The sequence below is a fragment of the Coregonus clupeaformis genome, chromosome 8 (genome assembly GCF_020615455.1).
Source record: "Coregonus clupeaformis isolate EN_2021a chromosome 8, ASM2061545v1, whole genome shotgun sequence".
Classification (NCBI taxonomy): Eukaryota; Metazoa; Chordata; class Actinopteri; order Salmoniformes; family Salmonidae; genus Coregonus; species Coregonus clupeaformis.
The window spans coordinates 30,692,192-30,715,999 of record NC_059199.1 but is presented as its reverse complement, the minus strand read 5'-3'; the positions used below and the strand labels follow the sequence as shown (position 1 = coordinate 30,715,999).

The 23,808-nt window shown below is 46.5% G+C and overlaps 1 protein-coding gene across 1 annotated transcript in view; it reads left to right on the top strand.

The window, feature by feature from the left end:
* LOC121571542 (chloride channel protein 1) overlaps positions 1-23,808 on the top strand; it is a 56,368-nt gene that overhangs the window by 9,871 nt on the left and 22,689 nt on the right. The window contains exons 2-9 of the mRNA XM_041883064.2: positions 16,634-16,937; positions 17,224-17,355; positions 20,871-20,999; positions 21,314-21,447; positions 21,553-21,630; positions 22,203-22,281; positions 22,539-22,664; positions 22,893-22,977. Coding sequence (XP_041738998.1) covers positions 16,634-16,937; positions 17,224-17,355; positions 20,871-20,999; positions 21,314-21,447; positions 21,553-21,630; positions 22,203-22,281; positions 22,539-22,664; positions 22,893-22,977 — 1,067 coding nt within the window. The remainder of the gene's footprint in view (positions 1-16,633; positions 16,938-17,223; positions 17,356-20,870; positions 21,000-21,313; positions 21,448-21,552; positions 21,631-22,202; positions 22,282-22,538; positions 22,665-22,892; positions 22,978-23,808) is intronic.

Sequence of the window (23,808 nt, the reverse complement as noted above, 5' to 3'; positions counted from 1 at the left end):
CAGCAAGGGCATTGAAGATGAAACGTGGCTGGGTCTTTCAGCATGACAATGATCCCAAACACACCGCCCGGGCAACGAAGGAGTGGCTTCGTAGAAGAAGCATTTCAAGGTCCTGGAGTGGCCTAGCCAGTCTCCAGATCTCAACCCCCATAGAAAATCTTTGGAGGGAATTGAAAGTCCGTGTTGCCCAGCGACAGCCCCAAAACATCACTGCTCTAGAGGAGATCTGCATGGAGGAATGGGCCAAAATACCAGCAACAGTGTGTGTGAACCTTGTGAAGACTTACAGAAAACGTTTGACCTGTGTCATTGCCAACAAAGGGTATATAACAAAGTATTGAGAAACTTTGTTATTGACCAAATATTATTTTCCACCATAATTTGCAAATAAATTCATTAAAAATCCTACAATGTGATTTTCTGGATTTTCTTTTCTCATTTTGTCTGTCATAGTTAGCGTGTACCTATGATGAAAATTACAGGCCTCTCTCATCTTTTTAAGTGGGAGAACTTGCACAATTGGTGGCTGACTAAATACTTTTTTTCCCCACTGTATTGTCAATGAATCCCATGGTAAGACTGACTGTGATATGTCTGGTCCAATGGAAGTAATGGCGTGTGTGCAGCTCAGTTTTGTCTCATGTTATGTACCGTATGTTGGTGATTTATTTGCTATACATTTCCATGTGTATGACTTTAACTGGCATACAGTACTCTTTCTAGGACCCACAGAGGAAGACCTGTACGTGTACACTACATTAAGAGGTGTTGAAAGGTTATTGAAAGGCGGCCCAAAGCGTCAACGCTAGGCCTACTTGTCACTACTTGTCGTAATGTTGACCAAAGATCAACTGCACTATGCAGATGTTATTTGTATCGAAGCACTGTCAGGTGTTGCTGTAGATTGGTGTGGTGTGGAATCAGGCGCAGGACGCAGAAGTTAAGTCCAACAAAGACTTTTAGTAGAGCACACAAAAATACAATCCAAACAGCCCGGAGGCGAGAAAAGACACACCAGGCGTAAACAAACGAGCGCACAAAACATGTGCGAAAATCCTCTCCTAAAAATAAACAAGGAGGAAAGCTACAAATAGCGCACCCAAAGCGGGTAAGCGCAACAACACGACAACGGGAACAATTACACACAACACCTAAACTCACAACAAGGAACTAAATAGGGTGCTTAATGAGACATAACACAAAACAGGTGTGACAAACAGACAAAACCAATCAAACATGAAACATAGAACGGTGGCAGCTAGTACTCGGAGACGACGACCGCCGAAACCTGCCCGAACAAGGAGGAGGGGCCGCCTCGGCCGAAACCGTGACAGTACCCCCCCTGGCGGCTCCAGCGTCGCGGCCCGGCCTCGGGGGCGACCAGGAGGACGCGGAGCAGGGCGCGTGGGATGACCACGATGGAATTCGGTCAGAAGGGACGGGTCCAGAATGTCCCTCCTCGGCACCCAGCACCGCTCCTCCGGGCCGCACCCCTCCCACTCCACGAGATATTGGAGACCCCCCATCCGGCGTCTCGAATCCAGGATGGTCCGAACAGTGTAGCGCCGAGCCCCTCGATGTCCAACGGGGCGGAGGAGTCTCTTCTATCTCAAAGTCCTGGAGTGGACCAGCTACCACCGGCCTGAGGAGAGACACATGGAACGAGGGGTTAATATTCTTGTAATCAATGGGCAGTTGTAACCGGTAACACACCTCGTTCAATCTCCTCAGGACTTTAAAGGCCCCACAAACCGCCGACCCAGCTTCCCGGCAGGGCAGGCGGAGGGGGCAGGTTTCTGGTTGAGAGCCAGACTCGATCTCCAGGTGCGTACACTGGCCCCTCACTGCGGTGGAGGTCGGCGCTCGTCTTCTGTCGACGGATGGCTCGCTGCAGATGGACGTGTGCAGCGTTCCCACGTCTCCTCCGAGCGCCGCACCCACTCATCCACAGCAGGGGCCTCGATCTGGCTCTCATGCCAAGGTGCCAGAACCGGCTGGTACCTAAACACACTGGAAGGGGTTAGTTAGTGGAGGAGTGGCGGGAGAGTTCTGTGCCATCTCGGCCCAGGGCACATATCTCGCCCACTCCTCCGGCCGGCCCTGACAATATGACCTCAGAAACCTACCCACATCCTGGTTGACTCGTTCGACCTGCCCATTACTCTCCGGGTGGTAACCGAGGTAAGGCTCACCGAAACCCCCAACCGTTCCATAAAGGCTCTCCAGACTCTGGAGGTAAACTGGGGGCCTCGATCAGACACTATATCCTCGGGTACCCCGTAATGCCGGGAAGACGTGAGTAAATAGAGCCTCAGCGGTCTGTAGGGCAGTAGGAAGACCCGGCATGGGAAGGAGACGACAGGCCTTCGAGAACCGATCCCAACGACCAGGATGGTGGTATTCCCTAAGGAGGAGGTCGGTAACAAAATCCACCGAGAGGTGAGACCAGGGTCGTTGTGGAACGGGCAGGGGTTGTAATTTACCCCTGGGCAAGTGTCTGGGCGCCTTACACTGGGCACACACTGAGCAGGAGGAGACATAAATCCTCACATCCCTGGCTAACGTTGGCCACCAGTACTTTGTACTAAGGCAGTGCACTGTCCGGCCAATACCTGGATGTCCAGAGGAGGGTGACGTGTGAGCCCAATAAATCAGCCCGATCCCGGACCTCGAGCGGGACGTACAGTGGGGAAAAAAAGTATTTAGTCAGCCACCAATTGTGCAAGTTCTCCCACTTAAAAAGATGAGAGAGGCCTGTAATTTTCATCATAGGTACATGTCAACTATGACAGACAAATTGAGGAAATAAAATCCAGAAAATCACATTGTAGGATTTTTTATGAATTTATTTGCAAATGATGGTGGAAAATAAGTATTTGGTCACCTACAAACAAGCAAGATTTCTGGCTCTCACAGACCTGTAACTTCTTCTTTAAGAGGCTCCTCTGTCCTCCACTCGTTACCTGTATTAATGGCACCTGTTTGAACTTGTTATCAGTATAAAAGACACCTGTCCACAACCTCAAACAGTCACACTCCAAACTCCACTATGGCCAAGACCAAAGAGCTGTCAAAGGACACCAGAAACAAAATTGTAGACCTGCACCAGGCTGGGAAGACTGAATCTGCAATAGGTAAGCATCTTGGTTTGAAGAAATCAACTGTGGGAGCAATTATTAGGAAATAGAAGACATACAAGACCACTGATAATCTCACTCGATCTGGGGCTCCACGCAAGATCTCACCCCGTGGGGTCAAAATGATCACAAGAACGGTGAGCAAAAATCCCAGAACCACACGGGGGGACCTAGTGAATGACCTGCAGAGAGCTGGGACCAAAGTAACAAAGCCTACCATCAGTAACACACTACGCCGCCAGGGACTCAAATCCTGCAGTGTCAGACGTGTCCCCCTGCTTAAGCCAGTACATGTCCAGGCCCGTCTGAAGTTTGCTAGAGTGCATTTGGATGATCAGAAGAGGATTGGGGAGAATGTCATATGGTCAGATGAAACCAAAATAGAACTTTTTGGTAAAAACTCAACTTGTCGTGTTTGGAGGACAAAGAATGCTGAGTTGCATCCAAAGAACACCATACCTACTGTGAAGAATGGGGGGTGGAAACATCATGCTTTGGGGCTGTTTTTTCGGCAAAGGGACCAGGATGACTGATCCGTGTAAAGGAAAGAATGAATGGGGCCATGTATCGTGAGATTTTGGTGAAAACCTCCTTCCATCAGCAAGGGCATTGAAGATGAAACGTGGCTGGGTCCTTCAGCATGACAATGATCCCAAACACACCACCCGGGCAACGAAGGAGTGGCTTCGTAAGAAGCATTTCAAGGTCCTGGAGTGGCCTAGCCAGTCTCCAGATCTCAACCCCATAGAAAATCTTTGGAGGAATTGAAAGTCCGTGTTGCCCAGCGACAGCCCCAAAACATCACTGCTCTAGAGGAGATCTGCATGGAGGAATGGGCCAAAATACCAGCAACAGTGTGTGTGAACCTTGTGAAGACTTACAGAAAACGTTTGACCTGTGTCATTGCCAACAAAGGGTATATAACAAAGTATTGAGAAACTTTTGTTATTGACCAAATACTTATTTTCCACCATAATTTGCAAATAAATTCATTAAAAATCCTACAATGTGATTTTCTGGATTTTCTTTTCTCATTTTGTCTGTCATAGTTGACGTGTACCTATGATGAAAATTACAGGCCTCTCTCATCTTTTTAAGTGGGAGAACTTGCACAATTGGTGGCTGACTAAATACTTTTTTTCCCCACTGTATTGTCAATGAATCCCATGGTAAGACTGACTGTGATATGTCTGGTCCAATGGAAGTAATGGCGTGTGTGCAGCTCAGGTTTGTCTCATGTTATGTACCGTATGTTGGTGATTTATTTGCTATACATTTCCATGTGTATGACTTTAACTGGCATACAGTACTCTTTCTAGGACCCACAGAGGAAGACCTGTACGTGTACACTACATTAAGAGGTGTTGAAAGGTTATTGAAAGGCGGCCCAAAGCGTCAACGCTAGGCCTACTTGTCACTACTTGTCGTAATGTTGACCAAAGATCAACTGCACTATGCAGATGTTATTTGTATCGAGCACCTGTCAGGTGTTGCTGTAGATTGGTGTGGTGTGGAATCAGGCGCAGGACGCAGAAGTTAAGTCCAACAAAGACTTTTAGTAGAGCACACAAAAATACAATCCAAACAGCCCGGAGGCGAGAAAAGCACACACAGGCGTAAACAAACGAGCGCACAAAACATGTGCGAAAATCCTCTCCTAAAAATAAACAAGGAGGAAAGCTACAAATAGCGCACCGAAACGGGTAGCGCAACAACACGACAACGGGAACAATTACACACAACACCTAAACTCACAACAAGGAACTAAATAGGGTGCTTAATGAGACATAACACAAAACAGGTGTGACAAACAGACAAAACCAATCAAACATGAAACATAGAACGGTGGCAGCTAGTACTCCGGAGACGACGACCGCCGAAACCTGCCCGAACAAGGAGGAGGGGCCGCCTCGGCGAAACCGTGACAGTACCCCCTTGACGCGCGGCTCCAGCGCATGCGCCGCCCCGGCCTCGGGGGCGACCAGGAGGACGCGGAGCAGGGCGCGTGGGATGACCACGATGGAATTCGGTCGAAGGGGCACGGGTCCAGAATGTCCCTCCTCGGCACCCAGCACCGCTCCTCCGGGCCGTACCCTCCCACTCCACGAGATGTTGGAGACCCCCCATCCGGCGTCTCGAATCCAGGATGGTCCCGAACAGTGTACGCCGGAGCCCCCTCGATGTCCAACGGGGCGGAGGAGTCTCTTCTATCTCAAAGTCCTGGAGTGGACCAGCTACCACCCGGCCTGAGGAGAGACACATGGAACGAGGGGTTAATATTCTTGTAATCAATGGGCAGTTGTAACCGGTAACACACCTCGTTCAATCTCCTCAGGACTTTAAAGGCCCCACAAACCGCCGACCCAGCTTCCGGCAGGGCAGGCGGAGGGGCAGGTTTCTGGTTGAGAGCCAGACTCGATCTCCAGGTGCGTACACTGGCCCCTCACTGCGGTGGAGGTCGGCGCTCGTCTTCTGTCGACGGATGGCTCGCTGCAGATGGACGGTGCAGCGTTCCACGTCTCCTCCGAGCGCCGCACCCACTCATCCACAGCAGGGGCCTCGATCTGGCTCTCATGCCAAGGTGCCAGAACCGGCTGGTACCCTAACACACACTGGAAAGGGGTTAGTTTAGTGGAGGAGTGGCGGAGAGAGTTCTGTGCCATCTCGGCCCAGGGCACATATCTCGCCCACTCCTCCGGCCGGCCCTGACAATATGACCTCAGAAACCTACCCACATCCTGGTTGACTCGTTCGAGCCTGCCCATTACTCTCCGGGTGGTAACCCGAGGTAAGGCTCACCCAAACCCCCAACCGTTCCATAAAGGCTCTCCAGACTCTGGAGGTAAACTGGGGGCCTCGATCAGACACTATATCCTCGGGTACCCCGTAGTGCCGGAAGACGTGAGTAAATAGAGCCTCAGCGGTCTGTAGGGCAGTGGAAGACCCGGCATGGGAAGGAGACGACAGGCCTTCGAGAACCGATCCACAACGACCAGGATGGTGGTATTCCCTTGTGAGGAGGGAAGGTCGGTAACAAAATCCACGAGAGAGGTGAGACCAGGGTCGTTGTGGAACGGGCAGGGGTTGTAATTTACCCCTGGGCAAGTGTCTGGGCGCCTTACACTGGGCACACACTGAGCAGGAGGAGACATAAATCCTCACATCCCTGGCTAACGTTGGCCACCAGTACTTTGTACTAAGGCAGTGCACTGTCCGGCCAATACCTGGATGTCCAGAGGAGGGTGACGTGTGAGCCCAATAAATCAGCCGATCCCGGACCTCGAGCGGGACGTACAGTGGGGAAAAAAAGTATTTAGTCAGCCACCAATTGTGCAAGTTCTCCCACTTAAAAAGATGAGAGAGGCCTGTAATTTTCATCATAGGTACATGTCAACTATGACAGACAAATTGAGGAAATAAAATCCAGAAAATCACATTGTAGGATTTTTTATGAATTTATTTGCAAATGATGGTGGAAAATAAGTATTTGGTCACCTACAAACAAGCGAAGATTTCTGGCTCTCACAGACCTGTAACTTCTTCTTTAAGAGGCTCCTCTGTCCTCCACTCGTTACCTGTATTAATGGCACCTGTTTGAACTTGTTATCAGTATAAAAGACACCTGTCCACAACCTCAAACAGTCACACTCCAAACTCCACTATGGCCAAGACCAAAGAGCTGTCAAAGGACACCAGAAACAAAATTGTAGACCTGCACCAGGCTGGGAAGACTGAATCTGCAATAGGTAAGCATCTTGGTTTGAAGAAATCAACTGTGGGAGCAATTATTAGGAATAGAAGACATACAAGACCACTGATAATCTCACTCGATCTGGGGCTCCACGCAGATCTCACCCCGTGGGGTCAAAATGATCACAAGAACGGTGAGCAAAATCCCAGAACCACACGGGGGACCTAGTGAATGACCTGCAGAGAGCTGGGACCAAAGTAACAAAGCCTACCATCAGTAACACACTACGCGCCAGGGACTCAAATCCTGCAGTGTCAGACGTGTCCCCCTGCTTAAGCCAGTACATGTCCAGGCCCGTCTGAAGTTTGCTAGAGTGCATTTGGATGATCCAGAAGAGGATTGGGAGAATGTCATATGGTCAGATGAAACCAAAATAGAACTTTTTGGTAAAAACTCAACTTGTCGTGTTTGGAGGACAAAGAATGCTGAGTTGCATCCAAAGAACACCATACCTACTGTGAAGAATGGGGGTGGAAACATCATGCTTTGGGGCTGTTTTTCGGCAAAGGGACCAGGATGACTGATCCGTGTAAAGGAAAGAATGAATGGGGCCATGTATCGTGAGATTTTGAGTGAAAACCTCCTTCCATCAGCAAGGGCATTGAAGATGAAACGTGGCTGGGTCCTTCAGCATGACAATGATCCCAAACACACCACCCGGGCAACGAAGGAGTGGCTTCGTAAGAAGCATTTCAAGGTCCTGGAGTGGCCTAGCCAGTCTCCAGATCTCAACCCCATAGAAAATCTTTGGAGGGAGTTGAAAGTCCGTGTTGCCCAGCAACAGCCCCAAAACATCACTGCTCTAGAGGAGATCTGCATGGAGGAATGGGGCAAAATACCAGAAACAGTGTGTGAAAACCTTGTGAAGACTTACAGAAAACGTTTGACCTGTGTCATTGCCAACAAAGGGTATATAACAAAGTATTGAGAAACTTTTGTTATTGACCAAATACTTATTTTCCACCATAATTTGCAAATAAATTCATTAAAAATCCTACAATGTGATTTTCTGGATATTTTTTTCTCATTTTGTCTGTCATAGTTGACGTGTACCTATGATGAAAATTACAGGCCTCTCTCATCTTTTTAAGTGGGAGAACGTGCACAATTGGTGGCTGACTAAATACTTTTTTTCCCCACTGTACGTCCGCCCCACCGGACACTGTGGAGGGCTAGGGTCAGTGCGTAATGCCCGCTCGATCTCCGCATCGACCTCCCATACCACCGGTGCAATCAGACAAGACTCCGGTAGTATGGGAGTGGGTTCCACGCACCTCTCCTCCGTGTCATACCGCCGAGACAGGGCATCTGCCTTCCCGTTCTGGGACCCAGGGATGTAAGTGATCTTGAACACAAACCGGGCGAAACATAGTCCATCCCGAGGCCTGGCGAGGGATTCAGTCTCCTAGCTGCCCGAATGTATTCCAGGTTACGGTGGTCAGTCAGAATGAGAAAGGGTGTTGAGCCCCCTCAAGCCAATGCCTCCACACCTTTAGGGGCCTGTACTACGGCTAACAGCTCCCTGTCCCCTACGTCATAATTCCGCTCCGCCGGACTGGGCTTCTTAGAATAAAAAGCACAGGGGCGGAGTTTAGGTGGTGTGCCGGACCGTTGTGAAAGAACTGCCCCGATACCGGCCTCAGACGCGTCTACCTCTACTTGGAAGGGTAAAGTGGGATCCGGGTGCGCCAGCACTGGAGCCGAGGTAAACAGGTCCTTCAGTCTCCCCAAAGCCCTGTCCGCCTCAGCCGACCACCGCAAGCGCACAGGACCCCCCTTCAGAAGAGACGTTATGGGAGCTGCCACCTGTCCAAAAACCCCGGATAAACCTCCGGTAGTAATTTGCAAAACCCAAGAACCGCTGCACCTCTTTAACCGTAGTTGGGGTTTGCCAATTACGCACGGCAGACTACACGGTCAACCTCTATTCTCACCCCTGACGCAGACAACTGATAACCCAAAAAAGGAGACTGACTCCTGAAAGAACAGACATTTCTCGGCTTTGACATACAGGTCATGCTCCAACAATCTCCTCAATACCCTGCGCACCAGGGCTACATGCTCGGCCCGAGTAGAACTGTATACTAGAATATCATCTATGTACACCACTACTCCCTGCGCCTGCATGTCCCCGGAAAATCTCATCTACAAAAGATTGGAAGACTGATGGAGCATTCATTAAACCATATGGCATGACGAGATACTCGTAATGGCCGGAGGTAGTACTAAATGCTGTCTTCCACTCATCGCTTCCTCCCTAATGCGCACCAAGTTATATGCGCTCCTGAGGTCCAATTTTGTGAAGAACCGTGCCCGTGTAAGGACTCCGTCATGGTCGCAATCAGCGGGGAGTGGATAACTATATTTCACAGTCACCTGATTGAGACCGCGGTAATCAATACACGGACGCAAACCTCCATCCTTTTTCTTCACAAAAAAAGAAGCTCGAGGACGCGGGAGAAGTGGAGGGCCGTATGTATCCCTGTCTCAGAGACTCGGCAATGTATGTCTCCATTGCCCCTTTCTCCTCCTGTGACAAAGGATACACATGGCTCAGCGGAGCGCAGCTCCTGCCTGGAGGTCTATCGCACAATCCCCCTGTCTATGAGGCGGCAACCGTGCCGCTCTAGTCTTACTAAACACGAGTGCCAAATCCTCATACTCAGGCGGAATGTGCAGTGCTGGCATCTGGTTCGGACTCTCCACCGAGTCGCCCCTACGGAAACACCCAGACATAGCCCCTCACACTGAGCAGACCACCCTTTAAGAGCCTTCTCTCGCACGAAATCGAGGATCATGGGTAATCAACCAGGGAAGCCCCAGTACCACCGGATACGCAGGAGAGTCGATCAGATAGAGTTGAATCGTCTCCTCATGACCCCCTGCGTCTTCATCCTAAGTGGCGCCGTGACCTCCCTAATCAACCCAGATCCCAACGACGACTATCTAGGGCATGTACAGGGAAAGGCTTATCAACCGGAAGGAGGGGAATCCCTAACTCAACACAGAATTTCACGATCTACAAAATTCCCAGCTGCGCCTGAATCGACTAGCGCCTTATGCTGGGAACGAGGTGCAACCTGTGGAAAACAAACAGGTATAGTTATGTGTACGACAGAAAGCTCTGGGTAAGTAGGGGGCGCCTACTCACCTGGGAGGACTCCCCAATGTGTGACCTGGTTTCCCTCACCAGGGGACCCTCCCCAGCACCTAGCCGCGGTGTGCCCTCCGCGGCCACAGTTGGTGCAGGAGACCGCCCCCCTCGGGTTCCTTCTTCTCCCCCTCTAGCGCCAGCACCTCCGAGCTCCATCGGGCTCGGCTCGGGGCGCTGAGGGTGGAATGGGCGACCCCCCACCTGGGACGTCCGCGGAGTCGCGAGCAGGGTGTCCAGCCGAATGGCCATGTCCACCAACTGGTCAAATGATAGTGTAGTATCCCTGCACGCTAACTCTCTGTCGGACGTCCTCCCCGAAGGCTGCATCTAAAGTGGTCTATGAGGGGCCCGCTCATTCCACCCTGCATCTGCCGCTAGAGTCCGGAACTCCAGCGCAAACTCTTGAGCGCTCCTCATCCCCTGCCGGAGGTAGAATAGACGCTCCCCGCCGCCTTCCCTTCTGGTGGATGGTCGAAGACCGCACGGAAGCGGCGGGGAGAACTCCGCATAGGTGACAGTGGCGACGTCTATTCTCCTCCATTCGGCGTTGGCCCACTCAACGCCTTGCCGGTGAGACAGGAGATGAGGCGGAAACGCTCTCGTGTCCCGAGGGCGCCGGGTGTACGGTGGCAAGGTAGAGTTCCACCTGTAACAGGAACCCCTGACACCCGGCAGCGGTGCCGTCGTACGCCCTCGGGAGCGAGAGCCGAATCCCACTGGGTTCCGGTTGTTGGACGGGCGGGCTGACCGATGGTGATGGTGCGGTAGGTGGAGGTGTGGGTACCTCGCTGGTCTCCCATCGATGGAGAATGTTCATCACCCGGTCCAGGGCGTGCCCGATCTGGTTAATCCGATCGTCTTGACCACGGAGACGCTCCTCCATGATGTCGGTGGGTGCTCCTGCTGATTCCATGCGATGGTGTGTAATTCTGTCAGGTGTTGCTGTAGATTGGTGTGGTGTGGAATCAGGCGCAGGACGCAGAAGTTAAGTCCAACAAAGACTTTTAGTAGAGCACACAAAAATACAATCCAAACAGCCCGGAGGCGAAAAAGCACACACAGGCGTAAACAAACGAGCGCACAAAACATGTGCGAAAAATCCTCTCCTAAAAATAAACAAGGAGGAAAGCTACAAATAGCGCACCGAAAGCGGTAAGCGCAACAACACGACAACGGGAACAATTACACACAACACCTAAACTCACAACAAGGAACTAAATAGGGTGCTTAATGAGACATAACACAAAACAGGTGTGACAAACAGACAAAACCAATCAAACATGAAACATAGAACGGTGGCAGCTAGTACTCCGGAGACGACGACCGCCGAAACCTGCCCGAACAAGGAGGAGGGGCCGCCTCGGCCGAAACCGTGACAAGCACTCATAGTATACATCAGAGGCTTTTCAGACTCCGCACAACAGATTGTTGGTTTCCCACAAAAGCTTTTGTTTCACTAATTCAATGATGTCTGGTGTATGACGTCTATGTGCTTATGGTGTACCATGGTAAATTATGTGAGAAAGATCCATTTATCAGTTGATCAAAATGTTCACTAAACAAAGGTGTATGGGTTCTACTCGATATTGCATATTGTCCCAAGCAGCCCAACACCCCATTGACATTGATGTGTGTCTGATTTCAGGAGGATGTTTTGTGTCAATATGACCATCCACTTTGTCATAGGCCTTTTCTAATTTTGGCAAAAAAAAAAAAAAAAGCTCTCCTCTGTCTTCTCTCCTCCGTGGCCCGGAAACCGATGAGTGGTTGAGGAGATGTCAATTCGTTAGTAGGCGAATGGAAGTGTGTCCTCCCTTCAGCGACAGCCACCTTTTATCGAGGATAGTCATATGTATCCTACCTGAGTACTTTGCGGAAGAGTTTCTAAATCTGCCACAACCACCTTTGAATCAGCTTTTGTTTTGTCGGGGAAGAAATGCATGCACAAGTTTAAAAACTTTACATATTTATTTGGGGATCCACCCCAGTGAACGTAATTTGCCTGATGACACGCGGCGGCGCGAGTGGAGTCTCCTTTCATACAAGCGTATTTTCGTCCACGTTCCCTCTCTTCGCTGCTTCTCCTCGATTAGCTTAGACCTTTTTCAAAAGGAGGCGAGGAAGGCCGGAGGAGAGAGGACGCAGGAGTTGAGCAAACCCAATTGAGAAAAGGCCATAGCATGGAGTTGCAATGTAGGCCTTGACTTTGCATGCAGCAGATACACTACATGGCCAAAAGTATGGACACCCCTTCAAAAGTGGATTCTGATATTTCAGCCACACCCGTTGCTGACAGGTGTATAAAACCGAGAACACAGCCATGCATTCTCCATAGACAAACATTGGCAGTAGAATGGTCTTACTGAAGAGCTCAGTGACTTTCAACGTGGCACCGTCATAGGGATGCCACCTTTCCAACAAGTCAGTTCATCACATTTCTGCCCTGCTAGAGCTGCCCCGGTCAACTGCAAGTGCTGTTATTGTGAAGTGGAAACGTCTAGGAGCAACAATGGAACTTGGAACTACCGAGTTCCAAACTGCCTCTGGAAGCAACGTCAGCACAAGAACTGTTCGTCGGGAGTTTCATGAAATGGGTTTCCATGGCCGAGCAGCCGCACACAAGCCTAAGATCACCATGCGCAATGCCAAGCATCGACTGGAGTGGTGTAAAGCTCGCCGCCATTGGAGCAGTGGAAACGTGTTCTCTGGAGTGATGAATCATGCTTCATCTTCTGGTGGAGGAGCAATAATTGTCTGGGGCTGTTTTTCATGGTTCGGGCTAGGCCCCTTAGTTCCAGTAATGGGAAATCTTAACGCTACAACATACAATGACATTCTAGACGATCCTGTGCTTTCAACTTTGTGGCAACAGTTTGGGGAAGGCCCTTTCCTGTTTCAGCATGACAATGCCCCCGTGCACAAACGAGGTCCGTACAGAAATGGTTTGTCGAGATCGGAGGGAAGAACTTGACTGGCCTGCACAGAGCCCTGAGCTCAACCCCATCGAACACCTTTGGGATGAATTGGAACGCCGACTGCCAGCCAGTCCTAATCGCCCAACATCAGTGCCCGACCTCAATAATGCTCTTGTGGCTGAATGGAAGCAAGTCCCCGCAGCAATGTTCCAACATCTAGTGGAAAGCCTTCCCAGAAGAGTGGAGGCTGTTCTAGCAGCAAAGGGGGGACCAACTCCATATGAATGGCCATGATTTTTGAATGAGATGTTCGACGAGCAGGTGTCTACATACTTTTGGCCATGTAGTGTATAAGAATAGCTTTAAAGGACATAAATGTAGACTACAACAATGGAGGCTGCACATAGTGTCACGGTAATAAGCAAACATGAATCATTAGATCATTTGTGTTTTACATGGAAGCCCACATTAACTATACTGTATTATGACATTATTCAGGTCTCAAACGTCATTATGTTATTCCATCATTATGTACATAGATAAAGGTTCATCTGTTTAAATTGAGGGTGAGGGTTATGTATTGAGCCACTAAAACAATATCATGCAAATTAAACAATAATAACAGTGTAGGTTCGAAGACCATTGAACTGTTAATTTGGAAAAGATCTTTACAAGATGGTCTGCCATTTGATTGTGTTTCTATCATAGTAATTAGTAGACTTGATTGACCGTTTATGCAAGTGAATTAGAATTTCGTCTTCCATTTAGAATTGGCATGGAATGTAATATTTGCCACCTCTCCAGTTTAATTGTGAAATGTGTCTATCATGATTTATAAAGTGGGTGAAGAACTTACCCACAACCCACTGCTGGTCTTGTCTGATAAAGGATCACATACCTTGGATCTTGGCTTTATCTTTGGTTGGTATAGTAGCTTACCAACTCCCTACTCCCCCCACCCCCGTAAGAGACTAATGTAATGGCTATCACTCAAAAATATACATTCTAATTACACTATGGTAAAAGCCAAGTAATGTGGTATTAGATTTACTAGATAATAGGACATTATTTTAGTGTGGCATGTATGTGTTTATGAAAGTATGTCCATGTTTCTGTGTGTGTCTGCATGTCTGTGTGTGGGAGAGTTGCGAGGTGGAGTTATCTCTTTGCCAGATGTCTGGATGCAGTCCAGACGTCATCAATCCAAATGTAGACCCATGCTTCCTCTCAATGAGATTTAAAGTAAACATGTTGAGGAGTTTTGTCTTTCTGTATGACCCGTTTGCCAGAATACAGTGAGCTCCAAAAGTATTGGGACAGTGACAATCTTTGTTTTGTTTTGACTCTGTACTCCAGCACTTTGGATTAATGTGGATGCTACCATTATTTTGTGCCCAACAGAAATTAATGGTAAATAATGTATTGTATCATTTTGGAGTCACTTTTATTGTAAATAAGAATGTAATATGTTTCTAAACATGTCTATATTAATGTGGATGCTACCATGATTACGGATAATCCTGAATGAATCGTGAATAATGAATAGAACGTTACAGAGGCATAAATATCAACCTCCCCTGTTATTGTAATGGTGAGAGGTTAGCATGTCTTGGGGGTATGATATTTGTGGCTACAGAGCCAAAACAACAAAACACGTGTCACTGTCCCAATACTTTTGGAGCTCACTGTACATTATGACACTTGAACTCTCCCACATTCTGAAACAATGTTTATTTATTTTATGTTCTTCTATGATAGATGAACGTTCCCATTATTTATATATTTTCATATGTAAACATATATTAACTTTTACGTTTACATATACTGTATGTAGTAATAATAATAGTATACAGTTGAAGTCGGAAGTTTAGATACACTTAGGTTGTAGTCATTAAAACTCGTTTTTCAACCATTCCACACATTTCTTGTTAACAAACTATAGTTTTGGCAAGTCGGTTAGGACATCTACTTTGTGCATGACACAAGTAATTTTTCCAACAATTGTTTACAGACAGATTGTTTCACTTATAATTCACTGTATCACAATTCCAGTGGGTCAGAAGTTTACATACGCTAAGTTGACTGTGCCTTTAAACAGCTTGGAAAATTCCAGATAATGATGTCATGGCTTTAGAAGCTTTTGATAGGCTAATTGACATCATTTGAGTCAATTGGAGGTGTACCTGTGGATGTATTTCAAGGCCTACCTTCAAACTCAGTGCCTCTTTGCTTGACATCATGGGAAAATTAAAATAAATCAGCCAAGACCTCAGAAAAAAAATTGTAGACCTCCACAAGTCTGGTTCATCCTTGGGAGCAATTTCCTGAAGGTACCACGTTAATCTGTACAAACAATAGTACGCAAGTATAAACACCATGGGACCATATAGCCGTCATACCGCTCAGGAAGGAGACGCATTCTGTCTCCTAGAGATGAACGTACTTTGCTGCGAAAAGTGCAAATCAATCCCAAAACAATAGCAAGGACCTTGTGAAGATGCTGGTGGAAACAGGTACAAAAGTATCTATATCCACAGTAAAACGAGTCCTATATCGACATAACCTGAAAGGCCGCTCAGCAAGGAAGAAGCCACTGCTCCAAAACCGCCATAAAAAAGCCAGACTACGGTTAGCAACTGCCCATGGGGACAAAGATCGTACTTTCTGTAGAAATATCCTCTGGTCTGATGAAACAAAAATATAACTGTTTGGCCATAATGACCATCGTTATGTTTGGAGGAAAAAAGGGGTAACTTGCAAGCCAAAGACCACCATCCCAACCATGAAGCACGGGGTGGCAGCATCATGCTGTGGGGGTGCTTTGCTGCAGGAGGGACTGGTGCACTTCACAAAATAGATGGCATCATGAGGAAGGAAAATTATGTGGATATATTGAAGCAACATCTCAAGACATCAGTCAGGAAGTTAAAGCTTGGTCGCAAATGGGTCTTCCAAATGGACAATGACCCCAAGCATACTTCCAAAGTTGTAGCAAAATGGCTTAAGGACAACAAAGTCAAGGTATTGGAGTGGCCATCACAAAGCCCTGACCTCAATTCTATAGAAAATCTGAGGCAGAACTGTAAAAGCGTGTGTGAGCAAGGAGGCCTACAAACCTGACTCAGTTACACTAGCTCTGTCAGGAGGAATCGGCCAAAACTCACCCAACTTATTGTGGAAAGCTTGTGGAAGGCTACCCAAAACATTTGACCCAAGTTAAATAATTTAAAGGCAATGCTACCAAATACTAATTGACTGTATGTAAACTTCTGACCCACTGGGAATGTGATGAAAGAAATAAAAGCTTAAATAAATAATTCTCTCAACTATTTTTCTGACATTTCACATTCTTAAAATAAAGTGGTGACCTAAGACAGGGAATTTTTACTAGGATTAAATGTCAGGAATTGTGAAAAACTGAGTTCAAATGTATTTGGCTAAGGTGTATGTAAACTTCCGACATCAACTGTATATACTGCATGATATATATTTTCTTTAAAATATACACATTCAGTGCAAATTAAAATCTCAAACTGTTATTCTCTATTTTCCAAAAATAAAATGTTGTCCCTCTAACCTTACCTGAACTACATTTTCGGCGGGTCTTCATTGTAGTCCTTTGCTCATGAACATATGGGTAATGTACTGTAGTCTCTCTTCCTCCTGTCACTTTCAGTTGTATGGGGAATACTGTGAGCACCCGGGTGGGTCTGGCCGGAGAGAGGCCACCCGACTGCTAACAGAGAGACAATGGAAGAAACACCACCACCTTCACCATGGCCACCGTCCGCAGCATCACCATGGCCACCATCACCACGGCCACCACCATGGCCACCCCCACGGTCACACACATGGACACGGGCACCATAGCAGGCACAGGGGTCGGCATCACTCGGACGAGGGGGGACATGCACATATGGCTGCAGAGCAAGGCAACCCTTTGTCTATAAAGAAACGCCGCTCCTACTCAAAATGTAGAGGTGAGGAGTCAGTGCTCAGTAAAGTCGCAGGTGTTAAATGAACTCTAACAGTGTTCAAGTTAAAAGTGTCTATATTGCCCCACAATACTCAGAGTTAATGTTACACTTTCAAAAGTGTTAGCTAGTGATTAATAGTTGAAAATTAACATTGACCAAAACTGGTTATTGTTGTATTAAAATCAAATCTCATTTTAGAATTGATGACCTTTTAACACTGTATAGTTAAAAAGTATACATGTAGTTGAAGCTTTGTTGTGAATCATTGTCTGTCATGGTGTTTTCTCAGACTGTGTAGCGCGGGTACAGAGGTTCCTGGTCACCAAGCTAGGAGAGGACTGGATCTTTCTGGTGCTGCTGGGCATCTCAATGGCGCTGGTCAGCTGGACCATGGACTACACCAGTGCCAAGAGTCTACAATGTACAACAATACCCACAATGCAACACACTAAACAATCTTGTTTTATGATGATGAGATATGTTTTTACAATGTTTGCATTCAAGCCACTGAACCGGCAACTCATACAGGTGCATGAATGCTTTTACAGCATAAATAGTTATCTAACTAGACACCTGGTTGCTTATTGTTGAGGGTTAGGCAGAGTGATTATCAAAAAGTGTTGCAAAACAGTTCCGTGGTATCCTGATATGCAAAATGAATCTTGCAAAACAAACATTACAAAACGTTATACTTGAAATTATAAATTAGGTTTACAGTCATTACCCATATTAGGGGGTTTAGTGATGTTTGTATGATGGAGTCCCTCAAGGCTCTGTTCTTGGACCGCTAATGTGCTAATTTTATATGCTACCTCTCAGTGATGTTATTCATAAACACAGAGTACATTTTACAGAGTACAGATACGTGGGTGAAACACATCTGTACACTGTAAAAAATAAAAATAAAATAAAATATTTTTGATTCAACTTCCAAAAGTTTGTTACCAGGCTGCCTTAAAATGTCATGTGAAGTCCAATCTGGATTTTGTGTGGAGTTAACTTATTCTAAAGTTACTTCAACCTTGTAAAGTAAGTGGAACTGACAAATTTGGATGTAATAACTTGAGTGAACTTGATACTTTTAGTCAAATCAATGTGCTTCAACTGAATTTTTTTTGTTGTGCTAACAAAGCTACACAAGTTGTTTTGACAAATTCCTAAGTGTAGAGGACAAGTATTTGCTAGTCAGAAAAACAAAACTATGTTGTTTCAACTTACCAAAGTTTGCTACCAGGCTGCCTTAAAATGTAAAGTTGTGTCAACCTCCTATACAGTTGAAACAACTACTTTGAAAATTACACATTTCAGAACTGACTAAGTCTTTGAAATGATATAATAGAGATTTCAGTAGGGACATTACGCTCCCATCTGTCTCTTCATCATGTGTGAGCTTTTGAAGTGTACTGAGTAATGTCAACCAACCAACAAATCACGTTAACTACAATGGCATTCTCAGTAACAGTGACAGAAACGTTTTACTTGGCACTTTTTACATGTTTGTTTTTTTAATCTACTTTCAACTGAAGTCGCTCTGGATAGAAGCGTCTGCTAAATGTACAAAATGTAAATATAAAAATTAACGGTTGCAAAGCATGCTGGGTATTATTCTAATGAGTTCGGCTCCCCAAACATACGTTGAAGTCATCTGAACATGACACTTTCCGTCAACACTACTGTTACAGTGCATTCAGAAAGTATTCAGACCCCTTTACTTTTTCCACATTTTGTTACGTTACAGCATTATTCTAAAATTGATTAAATATTATTTTTTTCTCATCAATCTAAACACAGTACCCCATAATGACAAAGTGAAAAAAGGGTTTTAGACATTTTTGCACATTTACGAAAATTAAAAACAGAAATACTTTATTTACATATTCAGACCCTTTGCTATGAGACTCGAAATTGAGCTCAGGTACATACTGTTTCCATTGATGATCCTTTAGATGTTTCTACAACTTGATTGGAGTCCACCTGTGGTAAATTCAATTGATTGGACATGATTTGGAAAGGCACACACCTGTCTATATAAGGTCCCACAGTTAACAGTGCATATCAGAGCAAAAACCAAGCCATGAGGTCGTAGGAATTGTTCGTAGAGCTCCGAGACAGGATTGTGTCGAGGCACAGATCTGGGGAAGGGTACCAAAAAAAGTCTGCAGCGTTGAAGGTCCCCAAGAACAGTGGCCTCCATCATTTTTAAATAGAAGAAGTTTGGAACCACCAAGACTCTTCCTAGAGCTGGCCGCCCGGCCAAACCGAGCAATCGGGGGAGAAGGGCCTTGGTCAGGGAGGTGACCAAGAACCTGTTGGTCACTCTGACAGAGCTCCAGAGTTCCTCTGTGGAGATGGGAGAACCTTCCAGAAGGACAACCATCTCTGCAGCACTCCACCAATCAGGCCTTTATGGTAGAGTGGCCAGACGGAAGCCACTCCTCAGTAAAAGGCACATGACACCTCACTTAGCGTTTGCCAAAAGGCACCTAAAGGACTCTCAGACCATGAGAAACAAGATTCTCTGGTCTGATGAATCCAAGATTGAACTCTTTGGATGCCAAGCGTCACGTCTGGAGGAAACCTGGCACCAACCCTACAGTGAAGCATGGTGGTGGCAGCATCATGCTGTGGGGATGCTGTTCAGCGGCAGGGACTGGGAGACTAGTCAGGATCAAGGGAAAGATGAACGGCGAAAAGTACAGAGAGATCCTTGATGAAAACCTTCTCCAGAGTGCTCAGGACCTCAGAGTGGGGTGAAGGTTCACCTTCCAACAGGACAACGCAGCAGTGGCTTCAGGACAAGTCTCTGAATGTCCTTGAGTGGCCCAGCCAGAGCCCGGACTTGAACCCGATCGAACATCTCTGGAGAGACCTGAAAATAGCTGTGCAGCGGCGCTCCCCATCCAACCTGACAGAGCTTGAGAGGATCTGCAGAGAAGAATGGGAGAAACTCCCCAAATACAGGTGTGCCAAGCTTGTAGCGTCATACCCAAGAAGACTCAAGGCTGTAATTGCTGCCAAAGGTGCTTCAACAAAGTACTGAGTAAAGGGTCTGAATATTTATGTAAATGTGATATTTCCGTTTTTTTATTTTTATATATATATATATATAAATGTGTAAACATTTCTAAACCTGTTTTTGCTTTGTCATTATGGGGTATTGTGTGTAGATTGATGAGGGGGGGGAAACTACTTAATCAATTTTAGAGTAAGGCTGTAACGTAACAAAATGTGGAAAAAGTCAAGGGGTCTGAATACTTTCTGAATGCACCGTATGTTGCTTCAGTTGATTTGACTTCATGGTTGTGAATTTCTAAGTTGAGTAAACATTGTTTTTTTGCTAACTCAATTTGATTTGATAAGCTTTGACATTTTGAAGTCAACTCAACTTAATATTTTGTCAACTCAACAAATTTTGCAAATTTAGTTGACTTGGCTAGATAAAATGAGTCATTTTGACTGAATCTCAATATCTTTTTTTACAGTGTACATTTCAATGAAACCTGGGGAAGCTCAGCAAGTCAGTGCCCCTCTTACAGAATATTACTAATGCCAAGAGAAACATCTACAAATGGAAAAGGACATCTGTCAGTCCAAATGGATTGACATTTGACCCTAGAAAAGGGCATCTTAAAGTGTATTTTCTTTGTAACTGTCTGTCAGTGTCTGCCCTGTCATAACCAACTTCCCTTTCTCACCTCCCTTACCTTATCCTACATCCTCTTCCCTCATTTTCACCCCGTGTTCTGTCTTCCCCTCATTTCCTCCTCCCCCTCCTCACTATTTCCCTTCTTCCTTACCCCCTCTGTTTTGCTCACCTTCTCCTCTACCTTCCTGCTTTTTCTCACAACCCTTCACATGCCTCACTTTCACCCCTCTCCTCAAATCCTCTCCCATCCCTCTCCCATCCCTCTGTCCCTGCCTCTGTCCCCATGTCAGTGTATAAGTGGATTCACTGGGAGCTGAGGGGTAATGTCCTGCTCCAGTACCTGGCCTGGGTCAGCTATCCCATGGTGCTCATCATGTTCGCCTCCTTCTTTTGCCACCTGGTCGCTCCGCAAGCCATTGGTGTGTACCCGCTCGCGCACTCAATGCTTACTGCTTACTTTTCCCACCACCTGCCACCCTTAATGACCTGTTACCCACAATCTGTTATCCATTGATCTTCTCCCTTCTCTGCTTATGTACCTACCTAGCCATGTCCTCACTGTCTATTAAGAGTTATGACCCTTTCTTGTTGTTCCAAGTCAAACATAAATTTAGTTTTCCTGTAAAACAAAATGTTTGTAATTCTATCTCTTCCCTGACCTCTTTTCACCTCCCCGACCTGTCTGTCTCTCTGTCTCGCTCTTTCTCTTTTTCTCTCTTTCTCTTTCTCTCAGGCTCTGGTATTCCTGAGCTGAAGACCATTCTCAGAGGGGTAGTGTTGAAGGAGTATCTGACTTTCAGGGCTTTTACTGCCAAAGTCATTGGTCTGACTGCAGGTCTGGGCAGTGGGATGCCAGTGGGGAAAGAGGTGGGTTACACACACTCACATCAGATTCCCTGATTATTGCTATCTAAAAAGAGATTAAAAGTTTCCTTGTTTCTGCCCACTTGTCTTCCACTTTTGCTTCCCAAGGGCCCATTTGTTCACATCGCCAGCATCTGTGCTGCTGTGCTGAGCAAGTGTATGACGTTCTTCTCAGGAGTCCATCAGGTAGGCAGTTACTTGACCAGCATTATCTCCCGAGTGGCGCAGTGGTCTAAGGCACTGCATCGCAGTGCTAGTTGTGCCACTAGAGATCCTGGTTCGAATCCAGGCTCTGTCGTGGCTGGCCGTGACCGGGAGACCCATGGGGCAGCGCACAATTGGCCCAGCGTTGTCCATGGTAGGGAAGGGAATGGCCGGCAACGATGTAGCTCAGTTGGTAGAGCATGGCGTTTGCAACACCAGGGTTGTGGGTTCGATTCCCACGGGGGGCCAGTATGAAAAAATAAAATAATGTATGCACTCACTAACTGTAAGTCGCTCTGGATAAGAGCGTCTACTTAAATGTAAATGAGAACAACAAGGGCATTACAGTTTTGTCAGATCACTTCGCATTCTACTTTTAGGTGTTTTTCCATTGACTTTCTCTTTTCCTCCCTCTGTTCCTTGTCTACTTGTATGGGATCCCCGTACCCCTTTCCCTCTATCTGTCTGTCCCTTCCTCTCTCTCTCTGTCTCTCCCCTTTCTCTCTCTACCTCTCTGCTGCCCTCTCTCTGTCACCCTCTCTGTGTGTCAGTAGAGCCCATACTGCTACACAGACATCCTCACAGTTGGCTGTGCAGTTGGGGTGGGCTGCTGTTTCGGTACCCCTCTTGGAGGTACAACACTATTTTATTTTTCCTTCTAACAATTCTCCTTCCATTCATCTAGTATAAAGCAAGCTACAAAATCAGCTGAAACAATCAATATAGGCGTAGTGTTGAAATTGCCTCAGTTATATTTGTGACAGGTCATCATAGCAAGTCTTCAGTGTCAAAATGCAATATGCGATCTAGACTTGAACTAAGTGCCACATTTTCTGATATGATCTGACTGATATTTGACCTCTCTTGCTTTGATCCTGTTGTTCCACCAGGGGTGCTGTTCAGTATAGAAGTGACGTCCACTTACTTTGCTGTGAGGAACTACTGGAGAGGTTATTTTGCTGCCACCTTCAGTGCCTTCATATTCAGAGTGCTCTCTGTGTTCAACAAAGATGCAGGTAGGTCAATTAACTACATGTACTATGAGGTATTGTGTATAGGCCAGTGACAAGAAATCAAAATGTAATCTATTTTAAATTCAGGCTGTAACACAACAAAAAAGGTCAAGGGGTGTGAATACTTTCTGAAGGCACGATATATGATAAATAGTATAATGTGCATGTATAAGTTCTAAGACTCTCTATCTCTCTATTTCCCTGCACCCGCTGTCCTCTCGTCCACCATAGTCACCATCACTGCTCTCTTCCGCACCAAGTTCCGCATGGACTTCCCATTTGACCTCCAGGAGCTGCCTGCATTTGCCATCATCGGGTGAGAGAAAGGGTCGAGAGGGGGCCCCAGGAGCGTGGTGAGGGCACGGTGACCACACTGTATGTAGTTCTTTGTCACAACCCAACATGAATGTATAATCTCAGTCTATGTGCCATAAAGCTCTTAAATTGGTAGTTATTTTAAGAACTGAGATGGTGTGAATGATTTTGCTTGCTAGTGTGCTTGCTTCAGCTTCCTAGATTAGAGATCTAGAAAAAACAGTCGTGGCCAAAAGTTTTGAGAATGACACAAATATTAATTTTCACAAAGTCTGCTGCCTCAGTTTCTATGATGGCAATTTGCATATACTCCAGAATGTTATGAAGAGTGATCAGATGAATTGCAATTAATTGCAAAGTCCCTCTTTGCCATGAAAATGAACTTAATCCCCAAAAAACTTTTCCACTGCATTTCAGCCCTGCCACAAAAGGACCAGCTGACAACATGTCAGTGATTATCTCGTTAACACAGGTGAGAGTGTTGATGAGGACAAGGCTGGAGATCACTCTGTCATGCTGATTGAGTTAGAATAACAGACTGGAAGCTTTAAAAGGAGGGTGGTGCTTGAAATCATTGTTCTTCCTCTGTTAACCATGGTTACCTGCAAGGAAACACGTGCCGTCATCATTGCTTTGCACAAAAAGGGCTTCACAGGCAAGGATATTGCTGCTAGTAAAATTGCACCTAAATCAACCATTTATCGGATCATCAAGAACTTCAAGGAGTGGGGTTTAATTGTTGTGAAGAAGGCTTCAGGGCGCCCAAGAAAGTCCAGCAAGCGCCAGGACCGTCTCCTAAAGTTGATTCAGCTGCGGGATCGGGGCACCACCA